The sequence below is a fragment of the Grammomys surdaster genome, unplaced genomic scaffold, assembly GCF_004785775.1.
Source record: "Grammomys surdaster isolate TR1022 unplaced genomic scaffold, NIH_TR_1.0 125701, whole genome shotgun sequence".
NCBI lineage: Eukaryota > Metazoa > Chordata > Mammalia > Rodentia > Muridae > Grammomys > Grammomys surdaster.
The window spans coordinates 2,385,671-2,409,118 of NW_021620536.1; the positions used below are offsets into that span (position 1 = coordinate 2,385,671).

A 23,448-nucleotide genomic window follows, 5' to 3' on the forward strand; every position below is an offset into this window, starting at 1 on the left:
TACATATAATAAATAAATAAAAATTTAAAAAAATGAAAAGGTTTGCCATTTTCAAATCTCTTAAAAAAAAAACAACCTTAAAATTAATGGTCAGTATATGTGAGCGAATGTGGGCTGACAGAAGGCTGAACACAAATGGAGCATCTCTGAAGCTTTTACTCTCAGGGTGAGCAATACCCAGCCAGGCACTGAAGTCAGTCCTTCATGACCAAAGCCAACCTCTCCTCCCTGGGTCTGTCTCATCATGTGCAGTAGACTGAACCCTGTAATTGTATGTTACTCTGTCCTTAGAAATCATAAAATTAAAAGGAAGTAACATATTTAAAGTACTTTTAAACTTGTTAACATTAAAATATGATTAGGGTCTGGAGCAATGGCTCGGGCTTAAGGGTACTTACTGCTCTTTCACAGAACCAAAGCTTGGTTCCCAATACACATGGGGCAGGCACAGAGAAATTCACAACTGCCTATAACTTCAGTCTCTTTTGGACTTTGACAGCACTGTATGTAAGTGTGAGTACACACACATACACACACACACACACACACACATTTAAATAAAACTAAATCTTTAAGAGATTATTTTACATAAAGACAATAGTGTTTATCTCAATGAGGCAGAGAAGAAGGAGGAAGCCGGTAGAGGATTTACTTGGGCTAGAAAGATAAGCTTGGTCCTCTGTCTCATATTCCAACTGACTGGTTCCTTGGGCTTCATTTAGATCTACAGTTGTACTGGCAAACAAAATGACATTTGGTGAGTCTTTCCTATGCGTAAGGTACCGTAATATTGCCACCTCAGGCAATATCCATCTTGGGAGTTTTATAAACTCCAGAACCTCTCAGATTCCTCCAAGATCCTCTAAGTTAGTTATTTTGTCCTTGGCTTTCCCTGCAGGGTTTATCACAGCACCCACGGTACACACAGCTTAGCTGTACTTTGTAGGCCTGAGCCTCACCATTACCTTCACAATAAAAGGTAAAGAAAGCAAAAGGGCTGAGGAAGGATGGGGGAGGGGAGTCAACGAAAGGATTTATTTTCCCAACAAGAGACTGACATCTGAAAGGTGTTCTGCCAGGTAACGAATGTCCCTGTCTAATCTGAGAGAAGCTCCGCAGCAAGGAAGCACACCTGCCCTTCTCTTTGACTTTCCACAGGGCTCTGTCCTTTTCCTCAGAAGACAGCACAGGCTGCTTTCTCAAGTCACTCCCATCTGCTACTGGATGTCCACAGAGGAGGTCCTGTGCAGGTGCTTACAGTGTGCTCAGCTCTCCACAGGATGCAAAGGTGTTTGCCTGTGTGTGTGTGCATGTGTATGCGTGTGCATATGCACTCGTGTGTGCACACATGTGTGCATACCCTCCCACCGCCATGTGCCAGAGTTAACTAGCACTTTCCTCTCCTGCCTAGCCCTTCAGTAGTACAGTTAACACTTCTCACTCCTTAAAAAGAGAAGGAAGGACAAACAAGCAAGCAAATACCCAAACCCCTTACCTATGAATATAGGCAGACCTAACCATGGCAATCTCCAACCAAACACTGTAACAACCATCAACTGTAGATTACATTTTCTAGAAACACATCCTCCCCCGAAAAGAGAACTCTATTCTCAGGATAAAACTTCAATTGGAGAGAACAAAATTTTCAATGCTTTTCCAAGAAAATGTTCTGTTCTTACAGAACCTTCCTCGTCTGAGCCACCTTGCAGAAGATCAATGCTACAGGATGGCACAGGGAAACATGCAGCTCGATATGCTAAGGAAAATAAATGCATGTCCACAGGCCTGCCCTTACTGCTAAGGGAGGGAGAGTGCACTTAGGATATGACAGCCATGGCAGGACCCTGTCAGACCACTGCAGATTCCCTTTGCAGCTCAGCCCTAGACAGCCCTTTACATTGAAGGAAGAGTCCTCTGTGTGTGCCTGTAAATAAGTCCAAAATAACGTAACCAATTCTCCGTGAGGTCCCTGTACAGGATGAATTCCCCTTTCTTCCCGCTTCATCCCAGGAAGCCTTGCTTGGATGCGTTATTCCTAAACAAGGTGAAAGAGGAGCTGTGTGTGCTGTTTGTTTACACAGCCCATGTTTGCCCTGGCTAGGAACTCACCTACTGCTTTCCCTGAAACCAACATCTACAAGACTTAACGCTATGGTAATCATCTTGAAGAAAAAGGTTTTTTACAAAGATTAAAGAAGGAAAAATGATTACGTAAAATTGAAATTTCAAATGTGAAAAAATGGGCTATTCTCAAATGGTAAAAGAAGAGGCAAGAATAAATATGAGGCTTAGAGATTCTTGACTTATTTCTAAAAACTCCATATTTGTTAATCAGAATCTAGTGTCAAGATGTAGCACTGAAAGAATTTTCAAAGAATTTATTTTATTCAAGAAAGAAAAAAAATGACATACATACATACATGTATACATGTGGAGAGAAAAACCTTACAAACAGGCCACATTTTGTTATGCAACAAAACGCAATCCACATTTGCAGAATAAATTCATCTAAAGGACAGATTCACAGTGTCTTGAGTCTGCTGCAATGCAGCCTGGCCTGTACCACAGTCTCTCAGTGGACATATCACCTCAGGGCTCTGAGGGAGCTTCTAGAACAACTGCTGAGCTGTGACCCAGCCACACTCCTGTATTCTGTAGTGAAACTAGGTTACTTTCATCAACGGCTGGAACGCAGGTAAGCGGTTTTTATACACTAAACATTCACACGACTCCCAGTTTTAGCAGGTTTAATGTCCTCTCACATGGACAAAGAATCAGAAGAGGCAGGAAATAAAACCCGTGAGTTTAAAGAGGTAAACAGAGAGGGGAGCCACAGCAGCTTAACTAAACACGGCCGGATGTTAAACCCAACCTTCCCTGCAGCAGCACCCTTTCCTAGAAGGGAGGCTATCAAACAGTCATTTCAAAAGATTTCAGGAATCTCTTGAGTTTTCTGCAGACAGTAAACTGTATCTTGACAATTCAAATAAGCCAAAATATCCTTTTCAGCAAGACACTCGATTCACCCATTCTAATCAGCAGCATGAATGTCACACATCCTAACGGGGCAGAAATGGCACCTGCTTGTTTGGTACTTCACAGTATCAGTTGCTGAACACAGTAAATTCTTTCACATCTATTAACACAGTGGGGAAACACACAGATAAAATGTAGTAGCAGTCATGCTATTGCTTGTCCCTTTAAAAATGGAAAATACAAACTGCTTACCTGCTTGGTGAAGAAGCTGCATGTCATTACTAGATCCTTTCAACACGATATGCAAAGTTGGATATTCAATGATCACTTTGTTCCTCAAGTTGTCTAAAAGACTTTTGTAAGGATCCAGTTCATAATACCTTAAGAAAAAAAAAAACAAAAACCCACACTTATGTCTTCTAAGAATCCAGGCAAAAAGACTACTATTGAAATGAACTGATAAGTATACAAGTGCCTATAACCAAACACATAACAGCTGCGGCAAGAGGTTCATGACTTTGAGGGTATCCTAGGCTACATATTGAGTTCCAGACCAATTTGGGTTACACCTTGAGACGCTGCCTCAAGGGATCAAAAAAACAGCAAGCAATCAAACTGTATAGCAAGCAGGGCATGGTGGTACATGCATCCATGTCACTTACTTGGGAAGCTGAAACAGGAAGTTTGCGGCTAGTCTAGGAAATGACTGCAAGACGCCATATTTAGAAAAAAAGGTCTACCAGATATTGGCACTTGAAAGAACCTAAACCAAGTCTCTAGTTTTCATATAGACTGAGAAACGAACAGTTTTATATAAAATCAATGTTCAATGCATCATAAACTTTTCTTTGACAGGTAAAATTGAAATTCCTCAAATCTATTTACTTTGAACTTTAAAAACATAACTAGCTACAAAATACTTTTGTAGAAAGTCAATTCTACTTAGAACTGGTTTCCAGAAGTTTATATTGCCATGAAGTTAAATTTGGTTTGTCTTCATCTTGATACTTTAATACTTTTGGTTTGTGAATGTGATAAAAGTGAGAAATCTAAGAATCACAGTCTTATTGGGCATGGTACCAGACACAGCTGATAATACGCAACAGTTAATTAGCAACATGCACTAAGGAATAAGGCTGCCAAGTTCTTAAGACAGAGCGGGCTGTGGGTGCATCCTCCTGACATCTCCTTTGCTTGCTCTCTGGACTAGTGTGTCAGCTTGCGTGCAGTTCATGCTGGCATCTGAATGTCGTGCAGGATCATGCTGGCATCTGAATGTCGGTCATTTCAAGTCACAAGAAAATGCCAGGCCCACCAGCTTCACTCTTCCCTACCAATGACACATGACACTCAGAGGCAAACTCTTCAAAGGATCTTCCATCCTTGCAGAGGACCTGGGTTTGGCTCCCAGCACCCACATGGGTGCTCCCAACCACCTGAGTCCAGCCCCAGTAGGTCCTATTGTCTCCAGCCTCCTCAGGCACCTGTACACGCACATGCTTAAACAATACACACAATGGAAATAATAATGAAAAATCAATCTTTAAAAAAGAAAGCAGCCTGGAGTGTATAGCGTGAAGGTTCAAGAGCAGAAATGTCCCGTGGACGCACTGCAGCCTCCTGTGACTCAGTAAATCACGGCTGAGTTTGGCATCTCTTAATTAGCATCAAGTTATTTGTATATGGAGTTATGAACTCAGATAACAGCAATTTCTGTTCCAAGGCTGTCCTGTGCAGCAAGGGAAACAGAAGTGCTTTAAAAATGCAAAGCCACGTCTGCCATGGTAACAGGACTTCCTCAGAGGATGACACTGAAAGACTGAGTGTGCAGGAAACCTGTGCGTGAGCTTCTCTGACTATCACTCTACCAAGAACTGGAGTATTTACTTCAGAATCACAGAGCATTAAAAAGAAGCATGAAATGCAAAGTAACTGCATTTTCTGAACCAGCATCTGTGGTCACACACCACTTTCTCCCTGGGTAACAGAAGACAGATGTGCAGAAAATATTTTACAAGTGGGTCCAGGATTTAAGGATCAAATACTTCACATCTTTCAAACATTATTTCCCTTAAAAATAAACAACGTGGGGCTGGAGGATGGCTCAGTAGTTGTACTCAGTGCTCTTGCAGAGAACCTGGGTTCCATTCCTGGAGCCCACAGGACACCTCACAACTGTTTGTTACTGCCCTTCCAGGACACCTGACGCCCTCCGCTGACCTCTGCCAGTACTACATACATGTGATGCACTACATACGTGCAGGCAAAGCACTCATACACATGCATAAAACTAAATATAAATTAAAAATCATCAATTAAAATAACCCCTAGGCTGGGCAGTGGTGGTGCATGCCTTTAATCCCAGCACTTGGGAGGCAGAGGCAGGCGGATTTCTGAGTTTCAGGACAGCCAGGGCTACACAGAGAAACCCTGTCTTGAAAAACAAAAATAAAATAAAATAAAATAACCCCTAGTTGTAGTTACACTGAGAAAACCAGATTACATTAGATAGCTGAACATGAAACTAGTGTACAGTATACAATGATGCCCCTGAACTTTTCCTAGGGGAAACAACCCAGGCTCTCAGTCAGGTCTTTTCAGGCCACATGGGGTACACACTTAAAATAGCTTATCTTCTACCCATTTAATCCTAACCACACAGCTTCCCCTAGGGTACTTCACAAATAAAGGGATGTTTCTATTGATTTTAGCTTTTTTTTTGGCAAATAATTTTCTGTGTATAGTTAATACTTTCAGTATTTTATTTCATTTTGTAGCATTCATTCTGCATTTGGTTGCTTTAGATTGTCAAAAGTCACATGGACTCAAACCCCACATCGACTCAGCAATATCATTGCTGTTAAAAAAAAAAAATAACAAAATAAAAACATGCTCCCAGCAAAGGAATGTTCACAGATACATGAAACCGACAAGCAAGTTACACATCAGATGCCTGAAACTGTCAGGGTTACACCTGGTTACCATGAGAAGCCAGTCTTATTGCGTGAACCAAGCAGGCATAATGCAGAACACTTAGTACACAGATTTTTACAAAGCGGTCAACTAAAGAGCTGTTTTTAAAAACTTTTTTGTTCAAACACGACAGAGAGTCAGATTTGTTGAATGTCTTTTGTTTATGTATGTGGCCTGTGTGTGTGTGAGTACCTGTCCCTGGAGCTGGAGTTACAGGTGGCTATGACCCTCCCAACATGGGTACTGAGAACCAAAGTCTGGTCCTCTGTAAGAGCAGCAAGCTCTTCTCACTGCTGGGTCACCTCTCCAGCCCCTATTCCAGGGTTTCAGTTAGTGTTTGCCCTGCACAGTTACCAGCCTCTACCAGAGGAACATTGCTCTTAAGGGCCAGGAAGCATCCAGATCAGTGCTTGGTAACTGTGAAGTTTATTTCAATGCAGATTCTCTTAGCTCAAAGTCTGAATTCTTTAGATTCTAGGACATCAGTATGCACCAGTGACTAAAAGTGCACCATGGAAGTCATTCATAAAGAAGCCTGTCAAACACACACAGGGCTAACATTTTATGGACTTGAAATTTAGCTAAATGAAGTAGGCCTAACAGGAGATCAAGTCCTACTCTGCTACTTACTGGTCTATGATTCTGGATACATCACTTGTAAACTTTTAATGATCTTATTTACATTTATGTTTTCAGCATGTGTGTAGTATGTGCATGTATGTGCGTGCACACAGCCTTGGGGGCCAGTCCTTACCTTCCACCCTGAGACAGGGTCTCTTTGGCATTTGCTGCTGCATATAACATATTAGCTGGCTCTGGGGCATCTAGGGAGCCCAGGCATGGGCACTGTGCCTGGCTTTCGCAGTGTGACAGGACTCCAACTCAGATCTTCATTTGTGGGTAGCAAGCGCTGTCCGCTGAGCAGCTCCCTAGCTCCCTTCACTCCTTTACTCCTGTTTCCTACTTGATCATGGGGATGTCAGTGCTTCTTCGGAGCTCGAGCACCCTGTGACTAACAGAGACTACCAGCTCACATACTCAAGGTCTCGGCCACAGCTTTTCACTTTGTTATAACTACAGGACAAAGTCACTGGATTCCCTTAGCTAAAAAGAGCAGCTTCATGTTAGCATTAGGCACATTTTTACCTTTGTGTACGTTCTGCCTAAGTGTAAGAATCTGACTTTTAGCACAAGCCCCAAACCTCTGTTGTATTGTCATGTTTGTTTTCAAGGGTCTAAAAGTACTCAAGATGCTTCTGTTTCCCATATCCTGAGGCAAGTTTGAGAAGTTCAGCTTTGACCCTCTTATAACACTCAGGTTCAGCTCCTTTGTACGCCATTAGGGTCACCAAATCCCAAAGGACACCTTTACCTTTCTGAAATCTCTGCAACTCTGTTACTTCCATCAGCATGACTCGGCTGTCTGAGGATAAACTGCTTAGGTCTGCAATAATCACAATCCCACCCTACATTTACTTTCTTCTCAGCCTCAGGGATGCTGCAGATATTTCCTCTTGTTTTACTTGTTCAACCTCCTCTAGACCAGCTGACCCTGCTCCCAACAGCACACAGGGACAACAGTGGGCAGCTGGATTCACTCAGAAGGCTCAACAGGTGTCTCAAAGGTTCATGTTAAATAAGGTCCTGTTCCTCAAGTGTAACCTTGGCCCTGTCTTTCAAAGAAATCGGCCAACTTCTTTGCCTTCCTTGTCTGTCCCAGCAAACTATGGAGGCAGGCTTCTATTCTTCACACTCAAGAGACTGCTCATGTCCCATCTAGGTGGCACTCTGGACCACGACCCTTTCACCATCTAAAACATACAAGATCAAAGCTCAACTTTCCCAGATGTAACCATTTAATAGTTGGCTTTAGTTGGCTTATTTTCCACTAAAAATAAGGTCACTGACTGAGGCAATCATCGTTGTAAAACTGCAGGTTCTGATCCGCATCTGCCACAGATGTAACCGGTGTTTAGTAGAGTGGTATATATATGTCTCCTCCTAGGTTTCTGGGTTAAAAGTGAAAGCAACTGGTCCTAAAGTAGAAAACTGAACCTCCGACTTTTTTTTGGGGGGAGGGGTGGAGGACAGTCCAAGACTTAATACAGTATAAACCAGCTCACTGCTATCTGGTGGCTTAATTTTTTTTTTTTTTTAAGATGCTGGAATTGATTTTTAGTTTGCATATTTTTAAAATTTATTGTTTTAAGGGTTCTATCTGTTTTTAATTAGTTTCCCCTTTTATTAGTTATTAAGAACTGTATACAATGAATTTTGATCACATTCATCCCTCCCCGAATCTCATCCCAGATCAACCTCCTCTTTTTCTTCCTCTTTCTTCTTAAAAAAACCATTAAGTCCCATATACTCTTGGATGTGTGACCACTAACTGAAGTGTGATCAACATACCAGGGGTCACAGCCTTACAGACTCTCTCTAAGCAACTCAGCTGGTGGTGGGACTTAGTGTCTGCTTCGTCTTCCCATGCTGGGATTCTGTCTGTGCACACTGTCACAACTGTTGTGAGTTCACATGTACAATGGAAGGAGTTCAAATGGAGTTACCTTATAATGGGAGTGACACTGCCCCTGCCACAGGCTAACAAATGGGCTGCCTCCCTCTTTCAGAGCTATTGACCAGTGAAGTCCTATATCTGCAACATTAAGAGCTACTGTCAGTGCTCTTGGTTATCCTCCAGAATTGACAGTAAGACTACTGCTAAGCACACCACATCCCTAAGTCAAAGGACACGGGAAACCAAGCTCACACTGCCCTGGAAGCAGCACCCCTGCTGGCTAGCTTTCATAGTCTTGGAAGGCGCTGTGCATGCTACTGGACCAGGAAAGTAAGCTATTTTAAACACACACACATACATAAATTCTTTTTCAAATATCTGCAAAGTACAGTTTTCAATTTCTTTGTAAGTCTAACAAGACCACTGATTTTTCCATTTCTCATTTAAACAGTGTAAAGACTAGTTACACACAAACATCATACCCAACACACTGTATCACACATACACACACACCATACACAACACATTGTATCACACATACAGACATACACATCATACACAACACACTGAATCACACACACACACATTATATATATACACACAGACACACACACACCATACACAACACACTGTATCACACATACATACACACACACACCATACACAACACACTGTATCACACACACAAGAAGATGTTATGCAGACACACTGAACGTTAGATTTAATGGAGGTATGGAAGTACAGATAGCTGGAGAGCAGGTCTGGGTACTTGGGAGAAGGGTTGCCCCAATACACGTAGATCTGGGAGCCATCTGTACAGACCTAACAGCTGCTGCCATCTTAAATGAGGATCTGCATCCTGTGGTGAGCAGCCTGTGAGAACGGCGAACACTGATCTTAGTATGCTTCCTAGAAGGAATTATTGGCTAAAGGAAGCTGTTGGCTTAAAAAACATGAAGCCAGTGTCAGCCGTGTGGAACTTTACACAGAACACATTTCCTCCTTTTACCAAGGAAACAGTCTCTAAGACGCTAAAACCAAAAGAAAGCAAACTGAAATGACAATCTTTTATATTCACACCATTTTCATAGGATACTATGCTGGATATATTTTTTGCCAAGTTATAGTAACAGAATATATATTTATTAAGAATAATATAAGCAAGAAATGTGGCCTATAAGATCTAATATGGAATCTGTCAATGTAAACCAAACAGGGCTCTAAGTTCTCTGTCAATGATGTACTCTGGAAAGACAATGCTATTACCTCTTACTGGAACAACATTTCACTGATAAGGGATCTTAGTCATGCAAATAACAGCAACAGCCATTCTCTTTGGAAATTTAGTTGCGGCAAATGAGGTGTATGTGCAGGCTTGCCTGTGGGACCGACTACTGTCTACATCTTCCAGATCTGACTGGTCTCCAGGACTGAGTGCTCTCTGAGCCTCTCTCTGCCCCAGGTCCTTTGACAGGCACTCCTGCTGCTCTTCCTTCCTCTACACTAAATTTACCACCAGCCCAGCAGATGGTCATGTAGTGTAAATATCCTGCACTTATCTTTGCTGCCCTTGGGTTTTAGAGGTGAGCACTGTGCCAAACGTCAAATCTGACTAGTTTAATGAGTTCTTATTACCTTTGTTCACCGTCCACAGCCCAATTTACTTTGACTTAAATCCAAGCAGAATAAACCTCACCTTACAGTTAATGAAGGAAAATGGGAATAAAATACCAACCTAAACAAATTAAATAACCAATAAACAAACAAGCCCAGAATGCAAATCAGTTCCTTTTGTTCTATGGCTGTATAAAAATGATACAGTCTGCCTTCCCAGGTCTGGTAAAACTGCATTACCAGGCTACCTTAGTAGGGAAGTATGAGGCAACCATGCCAAGCTCATACTAAAATAACTAAAATGAATATCATTTCATTTTGTTAAAGTAATCTGGGTGTCAGATTCGTGTATGATTCGAACAATAAGCAAGCCATCTGCACATCCCTAAATGGTGACTAATGTCTGCTACTTGCGGTTATCTCAGATAACACATTTCCTCACATATTTTCTTTCCTTTCAGTGCAGGAGATTAAAGCCAGAGATTTGGGGAGCCAAGATGGCCAGCACTTTCACTGTCTCTCTCATTCCTGTGGACCGAGACAGGTGCCGCCCCTCAGTAGCAGTCTAGTACAAGGAGCTGTCGAAGCTCAGGGCTGGAGACGTGTTCTGGAAGTGATCTAGTCACTGATGAACACAGTGGCACTTCCTCAGGTCATGGTTTTCCAGAATCCTTCTCTTTGCCTTTCTATGTGGAATTCTTTCTAAGACGTGTGTGCAGCAGCCAGCCACCTGACTATGGGAGCTTTTGAGCTTCAAAACTGTAAATATAAACATTGGAACTCATACATTCTTGAGAAATTTTGGTTGCATCTGAGGATACTTTAAAATACTCGAGTCAAGTGTGGTGGTACACACCTTTAATTTCACCATTCAGGAGACAGAAACAAGTGGATCCCTGTGAGTTTGAGGCCAGCATGGTCCAAGTTCCAAGACAGCCAGGGCTATACAGAGAAACCCTGCCTTGAAAAGGAAAAACAAACAAACAAACAACAAACCAAAAAGCTAGATAGGTGATTGCTATGAAACTTGTGTGTGATTATTTTAGTATTTAACTAGAAATGATAAGCTTAGATTTCTAGATTTTTGTTGACAACAAAACAGTTAGTATAATAGTTAGCTACTTCACCTAACCTTCACCTAACCGAGCTAGTTAATTATACATAGAGAAAATGAGGAAAGCAATTTTACCTTATCAAATTTTGCTGCATATTTTCGACCCTCATTAAAATTTGGACCCCAGTCTGTGACTGTGTGTAGGCTTTCAATCTGAAAGAAAACATTAAGTGGATGAAGTAAAATTAATTTTAAATCTATTTCAAAATAGTCTTTACAGAGACTAAGCATTTATGAGTAGCTAATGTTTATAATTCAGCTATCCAAGAACAGAGAGAAAAAAAAATGTTCCCTAAGATGTGAAAACAATACCTAGTCAGAGCTGATTACACATCTGAAATTCAGTCTTGTCAGTTCATATGCTGAAAAATATACTTGTATCAGCAAACAGTCAGCTGCTTACCAATATACTGCCTTCAATTTAGTAACAAATGCTTTCTATCCATCAATGCCAAGTATCTGAGCAATGATAATAACCAGATTATCAATTAATCACGCTTTAACTGTCATAGCTGTCCCAAAGACGAGGCCTACTTCCTGCATGGCTTACAGGAGTCTGGCTGGCACTGTCTTCTTCAACAGTGAGAGACAACAGGATCAGATCAGACACTTAGGACCCACCAGGTGTAAACTTCAACCCTCTAGGAACCAAACCAGCATTCCCATCTCAAGAACAGGCCACCCAGTGAGAATGAAGTCACTCGGTTCCTGCCTGGGAACACTGACTGGATTCTCATCTGAGCACTGCCATGTGTACGCCAGGCCCCAAGGACTTCATACTTCTCTCTCACGCTTCCTGACTTTTTATCTAGTGTTATTCTAATTCCACTGATGGAGAAATTAAAGCATGGTGGTGAAGCAGTTTGCTCTGATCACACAGTTCATAAGAGGCAGACAGAGGTAGCTATTTAATTCACATATCCAGGATGAAACTTTCTACTAAGCTGTGCTAGCCACTTTTGATCATGCTGTATTTTTGGAGGCAAAGTATAACCTTATTCTTTGAGGACTTGGCTGAAATTTAATTTCCTGTCTTTAACAGTTATTAGAAAAGCTTTAAGTTCTAGAATTTTTAGTTCAATGTGAAAGGCAGTCTGGTCTAAGACGGAGACTATAGACTTCAGTCCAATAGGGGTCTGAATCTCAGCTTCCTTGCTTATTAGTCACAGAAGGTTATTTAACCTACTTAAGACTCGGTTTCTTTACCTGTAAAATGGGTATGAAGTAGTGTCTCCCCATACAGAGCTGCTGGAACAGTTAAATGAACTGACACCACTACTGCCTACTTGAGGAGTGTCTGTGGTATGGTAACAGCACTACTTTTACAATGACTGAGCCTCAGCAAATTCCAACAACGTATTTAATTAAGTCATAACTTCCTATAATAAATACACACTTAAAAATACTTTAATAACATTTGCATCCAGCAAGACGACCCAGCAAGCACAGATGCTTGTGGGTGAGCCTGGTGGTCTCTGTTCTAGCCTGGACAGCCACATGGTGGAAGGAAAGCCCATTTCCACAGCCTTCTTTACTCTGTGTGTGCTCTGCAGCATGAGTATACAGACAAGTGCACAGTCATACAACATTTTAAGTCAACAGTTTAAATCTTGTCAGAAAGCTAAAAGATTTTTGAAACATACCTCTGACGAATCACAGGATCGGACTTCTCGGGATCGATGTAAGGTTTTAGAATTTCATTAATAGTTTTATCGTCTGGTACTCTTTCCAGAGAAGAAAAATAATTACATTATTATTTACAATTGCTACTAAGTGTTAACTTAAAACTACTAAATTTGGTGTAAAAACTGGCATGGACCCTTTATTTTACTCTTGGCAAAATATAGCATAAAACATTCTTTCATGCTAAGTTTTTGCTGAAGAAAAGCATAGGAAGACTTTCTAGGAACATGTGATAAAGTCTTTAAAAATTTAGAAAATCTCCTTATTAATCATTTATAACAATATGAAGCTGCTTTTAATGTATACCCATGTTCAAACTTTAAAAAGTTAAAACTGAAACATGTATAAACATATCTGAAAACATATCTGAACATGTATAAACATATCTCAAGGAAACATATCTGAAGAATGCTCAGGACACTGCAATTCAGCCAGCGTTCTGTTCATTCAGTCAGAGACACAAATCAGGCTTTAAAGCTGATACCAATTTCCCTGGAATGAAGCATTTTAGGTTTTCAAACTTTCCTGTATATGCACACAGCTTTTCTATATTTTATATTCTATATTCTCTTCTATTCTATATTCTGTTTCAATATTATCTACATTTCTATAAAAGCTGCATAACAAAATCAAGACTCCTCTGAAATAGCAATTTAACTCACTGAACCACTCCGTCACACCTCCTTATATAAGCAAGACCAGTTGTGCCTTCTGCTTGGTTAATAAAATTCGCTGTTAACTCCCTGTGACGATTCCAAAGACAGAATGCACAGTGGGGACAGATGCTGAGGACAGTACCTAACATCCACATAGAGCCACACAGCACAATAAAATCTGAGTGACACTTGGATACATTCTTAGTCAAAAAACCTTAACAAGCCTTAATAATATTAAGTTATGTACTTATGCATGCATATGTATATACATTATGATGTAAACATACATGTTTCATACAAATACCTATAATATTTTTTGAGGATTCTATCACTATAGAGGAGTCTCTCTACAGTAGAATTCTTGGTTATCTTTCATGTCCTATGTAAACACTTAGATTCAGACCTCCTGATTCAGATCATACACCTTCCCTTAAATCACGCTTCCTGCTCAAATAATTACTGCCACGGTTATGTTAGCTCTTCCCCTTCAAGTTCAACCCACTTTGTAGACATTCCTGAAATGGTTAAAATGTCTGGAGTTTTCCATACTCTAGACAGAATCACGTCAGCATCGTAGATGATTTGATCTGCACGCTGCTGGGCTCGGCTGCAGGTTCCTTAATCACCGTCAATGGGTGCTGCACTGTGTGACACGCACAGCCTAGGTTATTTAGCCACTTGCCTGTGTAATTCCAGAGCCTTAAAGTAAAACATCTGTAACGGACAGTGGTAGTAGCATCGTACCTTTTTTCTATATACTCCGCTTGACTCTGGGGAAACTGGAGCTTTACATGCCAACAAAACTGCTGTTTCCTAGGAGAGAACAATCATGAGCGGATTAACGTAGAGAAGAATCAAAGCTCATAGATCAGATCAGAGTTTCCACTGTAGGATTTTCTATAGTGGGTCTCAAAACTTAAACTACGGCTTTTATTCAGTGCTGCCTGCCATTTTCTAAAGTCTTGGGAGCTATGTTCCCAGAGTAATAAACCTGTAAGGTTGACAAGAGGAAAGAACAGAAGTGAGACAGTTCTGAACTTGAGGGATGTTTGTCTTCCTGAATTAGAAGGTGGTTTCTCATAGCTGGGGCTTTGGAGATTGGTAAGCTTGCATTCAGAGTTTACACACATTTCCTCATGACTAAGCACAGTGAGTTGGTGTCCTCCTGACTAATCTAGAAAGCAGGTGAAGAAGTCCTGTCCAGTTGAGTCCAGCTGGTTGTCCATACACTTGTGAGGATGACTATGTGCATTCAGTAGCAAAACAGGACACAACAGGCTGGTTGCTAAGCAAAATGAACTAAGTGTCACTACTTTCCATCTAGACTTTGGTCTACATGGGACCTAAACCATAACCCACTGTTTGCTTTTAGAAAAATGACCACATACCCATCAGACCCAAATTAAACAAAATGAAACTAAAAAACAAAAAACCCAACTACTGTTTGAAGCAACATTACAGAAATTTATAACTCTTCACTTGAAATGATGGCTTTATATAGATCTCTTCTGATTCTTTTTTCAAACAGGGTTTCAGGGTCTCCTCTGTGTTTTTTTGAAAAAGAGTTTCAGGGTCTGACTATGCAGCCCTAGCTAGCCTAGAACACTTGCTTTATAGGCCAGTTTGTCCTTGAAGTTAGAGGTCAGCCTGCCTCTTACCTGGCCTACATGTATTTTCTTGTCTTAGAAGAAAATTTTTACCATTCACTTGCTATATCTCTTCTAGGCAATGATCACTAGTAATCTTTTTGAAATTTACTCTGTAATAAATAGTAGAACCCCAAACCTAACTATTTTGTAAAAAATACAACTTTAGCAGCATATTTTCCACCAAAGCATTTATAAGATTTAGTAAGGAGGAGGTGGCGGCGGCGGCGGCTTCTTCTTCTTCTTCTTCTTCTTCTCTTCCTCCTTTTTTCCTCCTCCTCCTCCTTTCTTCTTTCTTCCTTTCTTTTTTTTTTTTTAAAATCTGAAGGCAGTGACTATGCCAATGATAATCCTGTCCATTAGGTAAGTTGCCACACATTTGAATACAGCAGGTTTTTTTTTTTTTTTTTTTTTTTAGTATTAAGGCAGGTTTTGAAAAAGCTGAAGAAAAAAGTACAGAGATTATGTATGTGTTTACAGTGCCATTATTATACAAGAAACAACTGAGTTAAGTTTAGTTTGGTTTTCTTTTCCTGATAGAACAACATCAAAACACACATTACTAATATAGGAGCCTGATATCTAGTACCTCAGAGACAAAGAACTTTTACAGAGATCTGAACACAGATGTGGCAGCTACTAGTTTTAAGCAAGCAATTACGGGACTAGCATGCTGAGCCATCTCACTGGCTCTTCCCTGAAGACTTGTAGTGTAACTGAAATTCATGTAGGCATAACTGATAAGTAATACCCAACAAGAAATAGATGCACACAGACAATCAAACTTGCTCTGGAGACTCAAAAGAATTGTTTTCAAATTCTCATAATTACATATGGTGAAACACAAACAGCTTAAGATATGAACATCTACTAAAGCCAGAATGCTCCCTGGTATCTTCTGAAGACACATTCCAAGATTCACTCACCTCATCAGGCTGGCTCAGTGCTTCTCAATCATGGCAGGGCCAGCATTTTAGACCAGCTATTTCACTGTGCCAGAAACCCACTGGAGGATGTTTGATGGAGTCCCAGCGTGACCCACTACATGTTTTAAGAACTCAGGCTTCCAGTTCTGACAAACTATAACTGAAAATGCTCCCCAGCATCCCCAGTAGAAAAAAACCACCATAAACCAGTCCTGAGACAGAGGTTAGCACTTATTATCAGTCACTTCAACTCACTAGGGCTACCGTTCCCCAGACTCAGTCAGATGTGTTCAACAACAACATGGTCATTGAACCCTTGGCAAATCCACTTTCTCAAGAATGAAAATACCACTTAGAACATTCTCCATAACTTAAACAACCCAAGGCACTTATTTACAGCTGACTCGATCAGTGAAGTGGTAGGCACAGTTATTAACAGTACCATCCCTTTCTGGACAACTCATAATGCAGTATCAGTTATTGGGAGTCCCACGAAACCAAAGGTATCAAAGGGTTAGCAAGGCTGTGGTGACATTTTCTTATCTTTCCCCAAATATTCACATGAAAATACACACACACACACACACACACACACACACACACACACACACACCGACACACCCCATGCATTCAATAGAGCCAGTACTGTCCCAATGTCTTTTGGATAGTCAACAAAATCTTAATATGCATTAAGATTAAGCCTCCACAGGGGCAATATATAAACAGACATCCAATGTGTGAGAGAGAGGAAGCACCACAGGATGTTAGGAGGAGAATGTCTGAAAGGCTCCCCAGGAGAGGGAGGGTAATAGAAGGAATGGAAAAACTGATGGCACATGTACGAAACAGGGAATATAAATATTAACCAATATGTAATCCAAGAGTTATACATATTTATCAACCCTCACTTACTTGGAACTTTGAAGCATCATCCTTTCCAAGTTTCAATAAAATAATATGTAGATGAAGACACTGGCAGGGGGTTCTACGATCATGTACTCAATAATTCTTGACTTTATTTCTTAAATACTGCCATTTTAATCTGAAGCTCTACCAGAATCCTAAGGAATATACAAATTCAAAGTCATCAGCCCCTGATAAATGGTACTACTGCTCATGCTACAGGGTTGTTCAAATGCAGTGAAAAAATGCACAGAGAAAAGAAATATGGTGGTTATCAGACTTGCAGATATACTCTCAAAATTAGTAGCACCAGGACAATGGAGAAGAATAGACACTGTCCTTTGCTGGCCAAAAAAAGAAAAGAAAATAGATAAAAGCCCCTGGTAATGCAATTTCATAGAAAGCTATAAATAAAAATTTATCATTTAAAACAGTATAGGTTTTGGCCATCAGTTTCATTCCTAGGAATTTATACTAAGGAAAGGACTGGGCAAGTAATAAGATATGCATAACTGTCCACTACACCACTTGCTACAGCAGGGCTATCGGAAACAACCTCCATCTTAAGGAAACAGATTTACATAGTGAATGTTAACTAGTTCTAGGGGACAGGCAGAGCTATGCAGTGAGGTAGCAACGTACGCATGCTGAATGATGTACTTTCAAGTCTGAGAGTATGACATGAAATGCCTTAAGTCTTATTTAAGAATAGGTCTGCATTACATAAATCTTTCACATATGAGTTGTTATTTTCCGCTATTACTAAAATCAAAGATATTTTCTATGAGAAGTACAGATAATAGTGAGACAAACACTGGAAGTAACCCTTGTATCTTTTAAAATCTAAAATACGTCCTTGTTAGAAATTCACCTGAACATGTCTCCTTACAAACTATTACTCGGGGCTGCTGGGGTAGATGGTTCAGCTAGCAAATGATGTGCTTGCTGGATGACCCGGGTTTAGAGCCCTGGAGCTAGCTCACTGGCTGCCCAGCCCAGGCCAGTCAGTGAGTGGCAAATAAGATACAGTCTCAAAACACAAACAACCCCCACCAAAACCCCAAAACAAATGTGGAGAGTGACTGAGGAACACTGACCCCTGGCCTACACACTCATAAACACACAGGCCCAATGAGGACTGGATTATGTATGTAATTATTTTGATAGCCTCGAAGGTATTTTGGTGAGAAATATGATATAAATAGCCAGGCACATGCTTATAATCCCCAAATGTGGGAGGCAACAGACACTTAACTGTCGATTTCTGTGGTTACATTTACTTATCTACTTTTTGAGTATAACAGAATTGTCTACACAGCCGGAGTTTGCCTCCTCCTCTGTTGGCCCTCAGTATTAAACTAGATTAATAAGGCTTGGCAGCCATCACATTTCCTCACTGAGCCATTTAACTGACCCTGGTCTGTCGTCTTCTTGTCTTTTTTTTGTGATTTTTGAGACAAGGTTTCCTGGCTGTCCAGGAAATCAATTTGTAGATGAGGCTGGACTCAAACACAGAGATCCACCTGGCTCTTCCTCACGAATGCTGGGATTAAAGCTTGTGCCACCACGCCTAGCTTTGTTTGTGCTTTTAACAAGTATTTCTAACTATTTTTGAGAACAACATTGACATGACGTCAGCCTGACCCGTAACTTGAGAGTGTTAGATACAAATGTCTCTCTCCTAGGATAGTTTGCAGATGCCCCAGCAAAGCTCATGTGCTGGAAACATGCTTCCTATCGACCTGTGCAGAGGTGGAACTTCTGAGACACGACTGAGCACTGAGGGCTCTGCCTGCATGGAAGGATCAGTCCATGCACACGTCAATGGATTAATGTGGAGGTGTTCCAGGATGAATGTATGCTTCTCTCTGGCTGGCTTGTTCTGTCTCCCCATGTGATAGCCAGTGAAGACTTCTTGCTTCTCTTAAGACTTCTCAGTCTCTGGAGCTGGAAGGAAGGTTCAGCGGCACTTGCTGCTCTTCTGGAGGACCTGGCCTCAGTTCCCAGCACCCACATCAGACAGCTCACAACTACCTAAAACTCCAGTTCCAAAGGGCTTTCCTCTGGCCTCCAAGAGTACACATGTGTGATATGTACATTAAAACAGTAGCAAAATTAAGTTTAAAAAGCTCTTAACCTCCATAGTCATGAAAATCAAACTCTAGTGTGTGTGTGTCCATTTTCCTAATCCTTAACCACAGTCTGGCTATGGACTCACACCCTCCGTCAGAGTACTTTCCTGGATACAGTACCTCAGGGATGGGTAGTTTCTGACTCCAGGTCACCCCTGTACTCCTTCCTGATATCTGCTTTAATACAGGCTGTTACTAGCAGGGCTTCATGACCATGCCAATTATGCTCACACCACAGAAGATGCAATGAAAGCCCTGGAGTTAACTCCTTGCACCCCAAAACAAAACAAGAAAAGCAAAGAGAGGACACCAAGAAAAATCATAAAGAAAAGCAGGTCCTTGACATTGTAAACAGTCTTGAAGTCCATCCTCCCTCTGAACAGTCTGAACATCAACATGAGATTTCAAACTGCCGAGCTGGTCTGACCTGGGTACTATTCTAGTTTATGTATCATCACGCATCCTATCCGATACGGGACTGAAGTTTTCTCTTCTCAGATGCTCTAGTCGGCTTTCTTTTGCTGGGATAAACACCAGGAGTACAAACAAGAGAGAAGAACATTTATTTGTCTTTCAGGTCAGAGTCTATCATGGAGGGAAGCCAATACAGGAACTCAAGGCAAGAGCCTACAGGCAGAAACCCAAGCACAGACCATGGGTGAGCACTGCTCACTGGCGTGCTCAGCTACTCTTCTTACAGAGCTCATGCCAGCAGACCCAGGGATGCTATGCCCCACAGTGGGTTGAGCCTCTTAACAATCAAGAAAACATGGCAAACATGCACACATGCTAGTCTGATGGAGGCAATTAATTCCTCAGCTGAGGCTCTTTCTTCCCAGGTATGTCTAAGTTTGTGTCAGGTTGATGAAAACCAAGACACTACACTTCACCTTTCATTTATAAGCAACAGACAGGAAGACAGATGTAAACTGCCAGCTGTTAGGACATTTAGAAACATCAAGTAATACCTGATGGAATTTTAGGAATATAAGCATTTTGTTCCACTTGCAGCCATAAAATCTTATTTTAATTGAAAACTGAAAGAAAATCTACCAAATTTGGAAGCCCTTGAAGGGCAAATGCATGAAACAGCTACACAACCCTCCACTCACAGCCTCTTGACCTTTAAAGTATTTTTCATGACGAAAACTTAAAGTCTCTCAAAAATAAATGCAACACTTCCTCATAAAAATAATTTATTAGGATTAGTACCATGATTACGTATTTCTGGAAGCATGGATATAAAGGATCTGCTCAGTTACTTAGTCTGTATTTAAATAACTACGTTTGAGAATGAAAACCACAATTTTGTCTCACATCATTATGAAAATACTTTCAAAAGGACTGGTTATATTTCACCCATGAAGCACTGACCATGTGGCAAAGGTAAACAGGTCAGCTAGGCAGTGCTGGAGTGCACAGGAGACAAACTAAGGAAATGCATGCAGTCCACGAAAGCTGAGACGAAAGAGAAAATTTTAACCACTTGCGGCAGTCTTAACTGGCTGTGCGGTAGAAGGAAGTGGCATTTGGAAATAACTAGCTAGGTCTAAGACTGGGGAGCACAGAGCCATTTACTAGGTAAGGTTCAAGAATACAAGTTTTTCTAGAAAGTATCAAAGGGCTCCACACACACACAAATAACCAGAAGCTCCTATGGGGAGACTATGACAGAGGAAGGCGAGCAGATATATATACATACCAAAAAGTGGTGTTCAATGCTGACATCTGTCTCATGTTAACTGTGGAGAAAAGAAGTACTACAGGAACTTAGGCAAGGGACATGACGGAGGGCAGATGAGCTCTGTGTATGTACACTTGCACAGATGGTGAGGCAATGCAGAAGAGGGAGGCGTCCTAGGAGTCAGCAGGACCGACACCCTGGGGTTACCTCAATTCAGCAGGAAATCAGGAGGGGACAGACTACACAGACTGCCTGTCCATAGGGGCCTACCTCAATAAACTCCCTGGGGTAGCATGGCAGGCACGTCCACAGCCCACTATGCCTCACTACCCTGAGCTCTAGACACACAAAATTACCTCTACCTCCTCTGTCTTAAACTCCCTAGGCCTTTGGAGTTGCTGTCATACCAGCAGACCACAAAGCTGTTTCCCTTCCTGAACCTTGATGAGGTCTGGATATACAATGCTCTCATGCTGTCGTACACCTTGGGGAGGCTATGGAACATAAAGGTGAGATACAGCTGGAAGAATGAGTTGCTGGGCTACAGGCCTCGAGCATTCGTCTATTAGTCTAGCCCCATGTCTAGGCCCCAGTTTTTCTGCATCTGATCTACCTGGATGAGATAAACCCTGCCATGTTTTCCCCACCCTAACAACTGTACCCTCCTCTTAAACCACACTCCTTCCTCCTTTCATTTGCCTCGTCAGGGATGTGGTCACAATACACACTGCTCTTACTGGTTCTGTTCTCTGGTCTCGGGCAGTGAGACTTGTGCATCTACTGCAGCCCGTATGCAAGCACTCCAATCAGTAGCACCGACTGTGCAGAGGCCAAACAGCTGGGCAGGTGCTACTTGGTACATAGGCCAGGAGTTTTCAACCAGAGCCAGATTTCAAACTCATCTGGTGCTTTTTAAAAATAAGGATCTCCTAAGATCAATGAGTTAACAGCTCTGTTTATCAAGCCTAATTCTAAGCTTCAGAACTGGTCCACACTTCTGAAAGGCGCTCTGAACTGAACACCACTCAAACATCACAAACAGTCCCGTCACTGTACGGGTCTTCTTTTATACCGAAGGCAATAGGCACAGAGAAGTAACTTGCCAAGAAAACTCCCCTCACGTAACATCAGGCTTGACCATGGTGAGCACGAAACAAGCAGAGAGTATTACCAATGTTGTAATCTTCTTTAACTAGCAAACACACAAGGCATCTCCCATTATTCATGAGAAATACCTGAAATGGTCTTTGCTCTGCTTAAAACAGAGAAATTCAGGTTGCAGAGTGATTGAGAAGTAACTTCTAGCCATGGAAAGAACAAGACATTTCAGACTTTCAGACACAGGCCAGGTGGTGAGATTACAGAGTTAAACTACTGGCAGGCAATACTGCCAACAGCCAATGGAGCCATCTGAGGCACTGACTACAGTAGGCAAGAAGCTACAATATTCTGAGTAGGTGGCCATCATGGTAGAAGCATGCTGACTGAACATGACCGGAGTGTTAGGTTTTCCACTCAGTCCTTTACCAGCACCTTGGGAAGGTATGCCCTAGGAAGCAGTGTCCTAGAGCTCCCTTGCTTCTGTTGGCATGGCCACAGTCAGGGGAGGCTGGACGGGGACATCAGGCTTCTACTTCTTCACAGTGCTTTTGGAAGACCCTGCAGTCAGTCTGAAATTCCTCCATACTATCTAAAAGCAGAGTTGAACACATGAGCGCAGCCGTGAGTCTGCACCATGTGCCTATTACACTGCCCTCTGACCCTCACTGTAAAGCCCACTTGTTCTCCACACCAGTGAGACTCACCATCTCACTTATCCTTGCTCCTTTCTAAGTGAAGTTATAGACAAGTACAAATCTACATTTACACAGAGACCATGTGAACAATGTTAAACAATCCTGTGTTTAAAAAATGCACTGCCACAACAATTTAAGGAAACGAATGCAATTATGTTAACAAACAAGTAGACGGCCATGTTACATTATATAATTAGAAAGCTATAATTGTATCTAAAGAATAAAATACTTTTAAATTTGTAAAATGTTTAAATCTTTACAAGAGGGACACCTAGTGGCTAACTTCTAAAACAGGACTGGAACACTTAAATACTAGTTCACATTTTTACCAATGGGCATGTCTCTATGATTTTAATTCTATAAAAATGACACATACTTCTGTAGAAAGCAGAAAACCAAATGAAACCAAACCCTAAGTCCAAAAGATGGATTAAGAAGTTTAGGACTCCCAGTTCTAAGCAGGAGGTAGAAGAACAGTACTAAGCACAGGGCTTAGGGGTTTTCTAGAACTGGGTGAGGTAGAGGAAGGTGAAGCCTGAGCCCTTCTGGGGAACAGGTCGTTAGGCCATACAAGAATACAGGTTCAGAGTAGAGCTGATCACACAGGCTGAGTGCTCCTAATGAATGACTGGAGCTTTAATCAGCAGCCATCTTCAGAGAGGCTTCTTTCTGCAGCAGATGGGAGCAAATACAGAGATCCACAGCCAGACACTGTGCAGAGAGGAGGGAGGGAGGGGGATATGGAGATATATATATATATATTATGTATATGTGTAAAAAAAATCTCTCTCTCTCTCTCTCTCTCTCTCTCTCTCTCTCTCTCTCTCTCT

General features: G+C 41.4%; 1 protein-coding gene across 3 annotated transcripts in view; it reads right to left on the bottom strand.

Moving 5' to 3' along the window:
* Positions 1 to 23,448, bottom strand: part of Znhit6 (zinc finger HIT-type containing 6) — a 31,231-nt gene that overhangs the window by 497 nt on the left and 7,286 nt on the right. For 2 of the 3 annotated variants that reach the window (XM_028788090.1, XM_028788087.1), the window contains 4 exons: positions 14,276 to 14,344; positions 12,836 to 12,916; positions 11,268 to 11,345; positions 3,229 to 3,356 (listed from right to left, as the gene is read on the bottom strand). In XM_028788090.1, the coding sequence (XP_028643923.1) occupies positions 3,229 to 3,356; positions 11,268 to 11,345; positions 12,836 to 12,916; positions 14,276 to 14,344 (356 nt within the window). Of the gene's footprint in view, positions 1 to 3,228; positions 3,357 to 10,999; positions 11,040 to 11,267; positions 11,346 to 12,835; positions 12,917 to 14,275; positions 14,345 to 23,448 lie in introns of those variants that run through there. The other variant, XM_028788089.1, reaches the window with a different exon arrangement.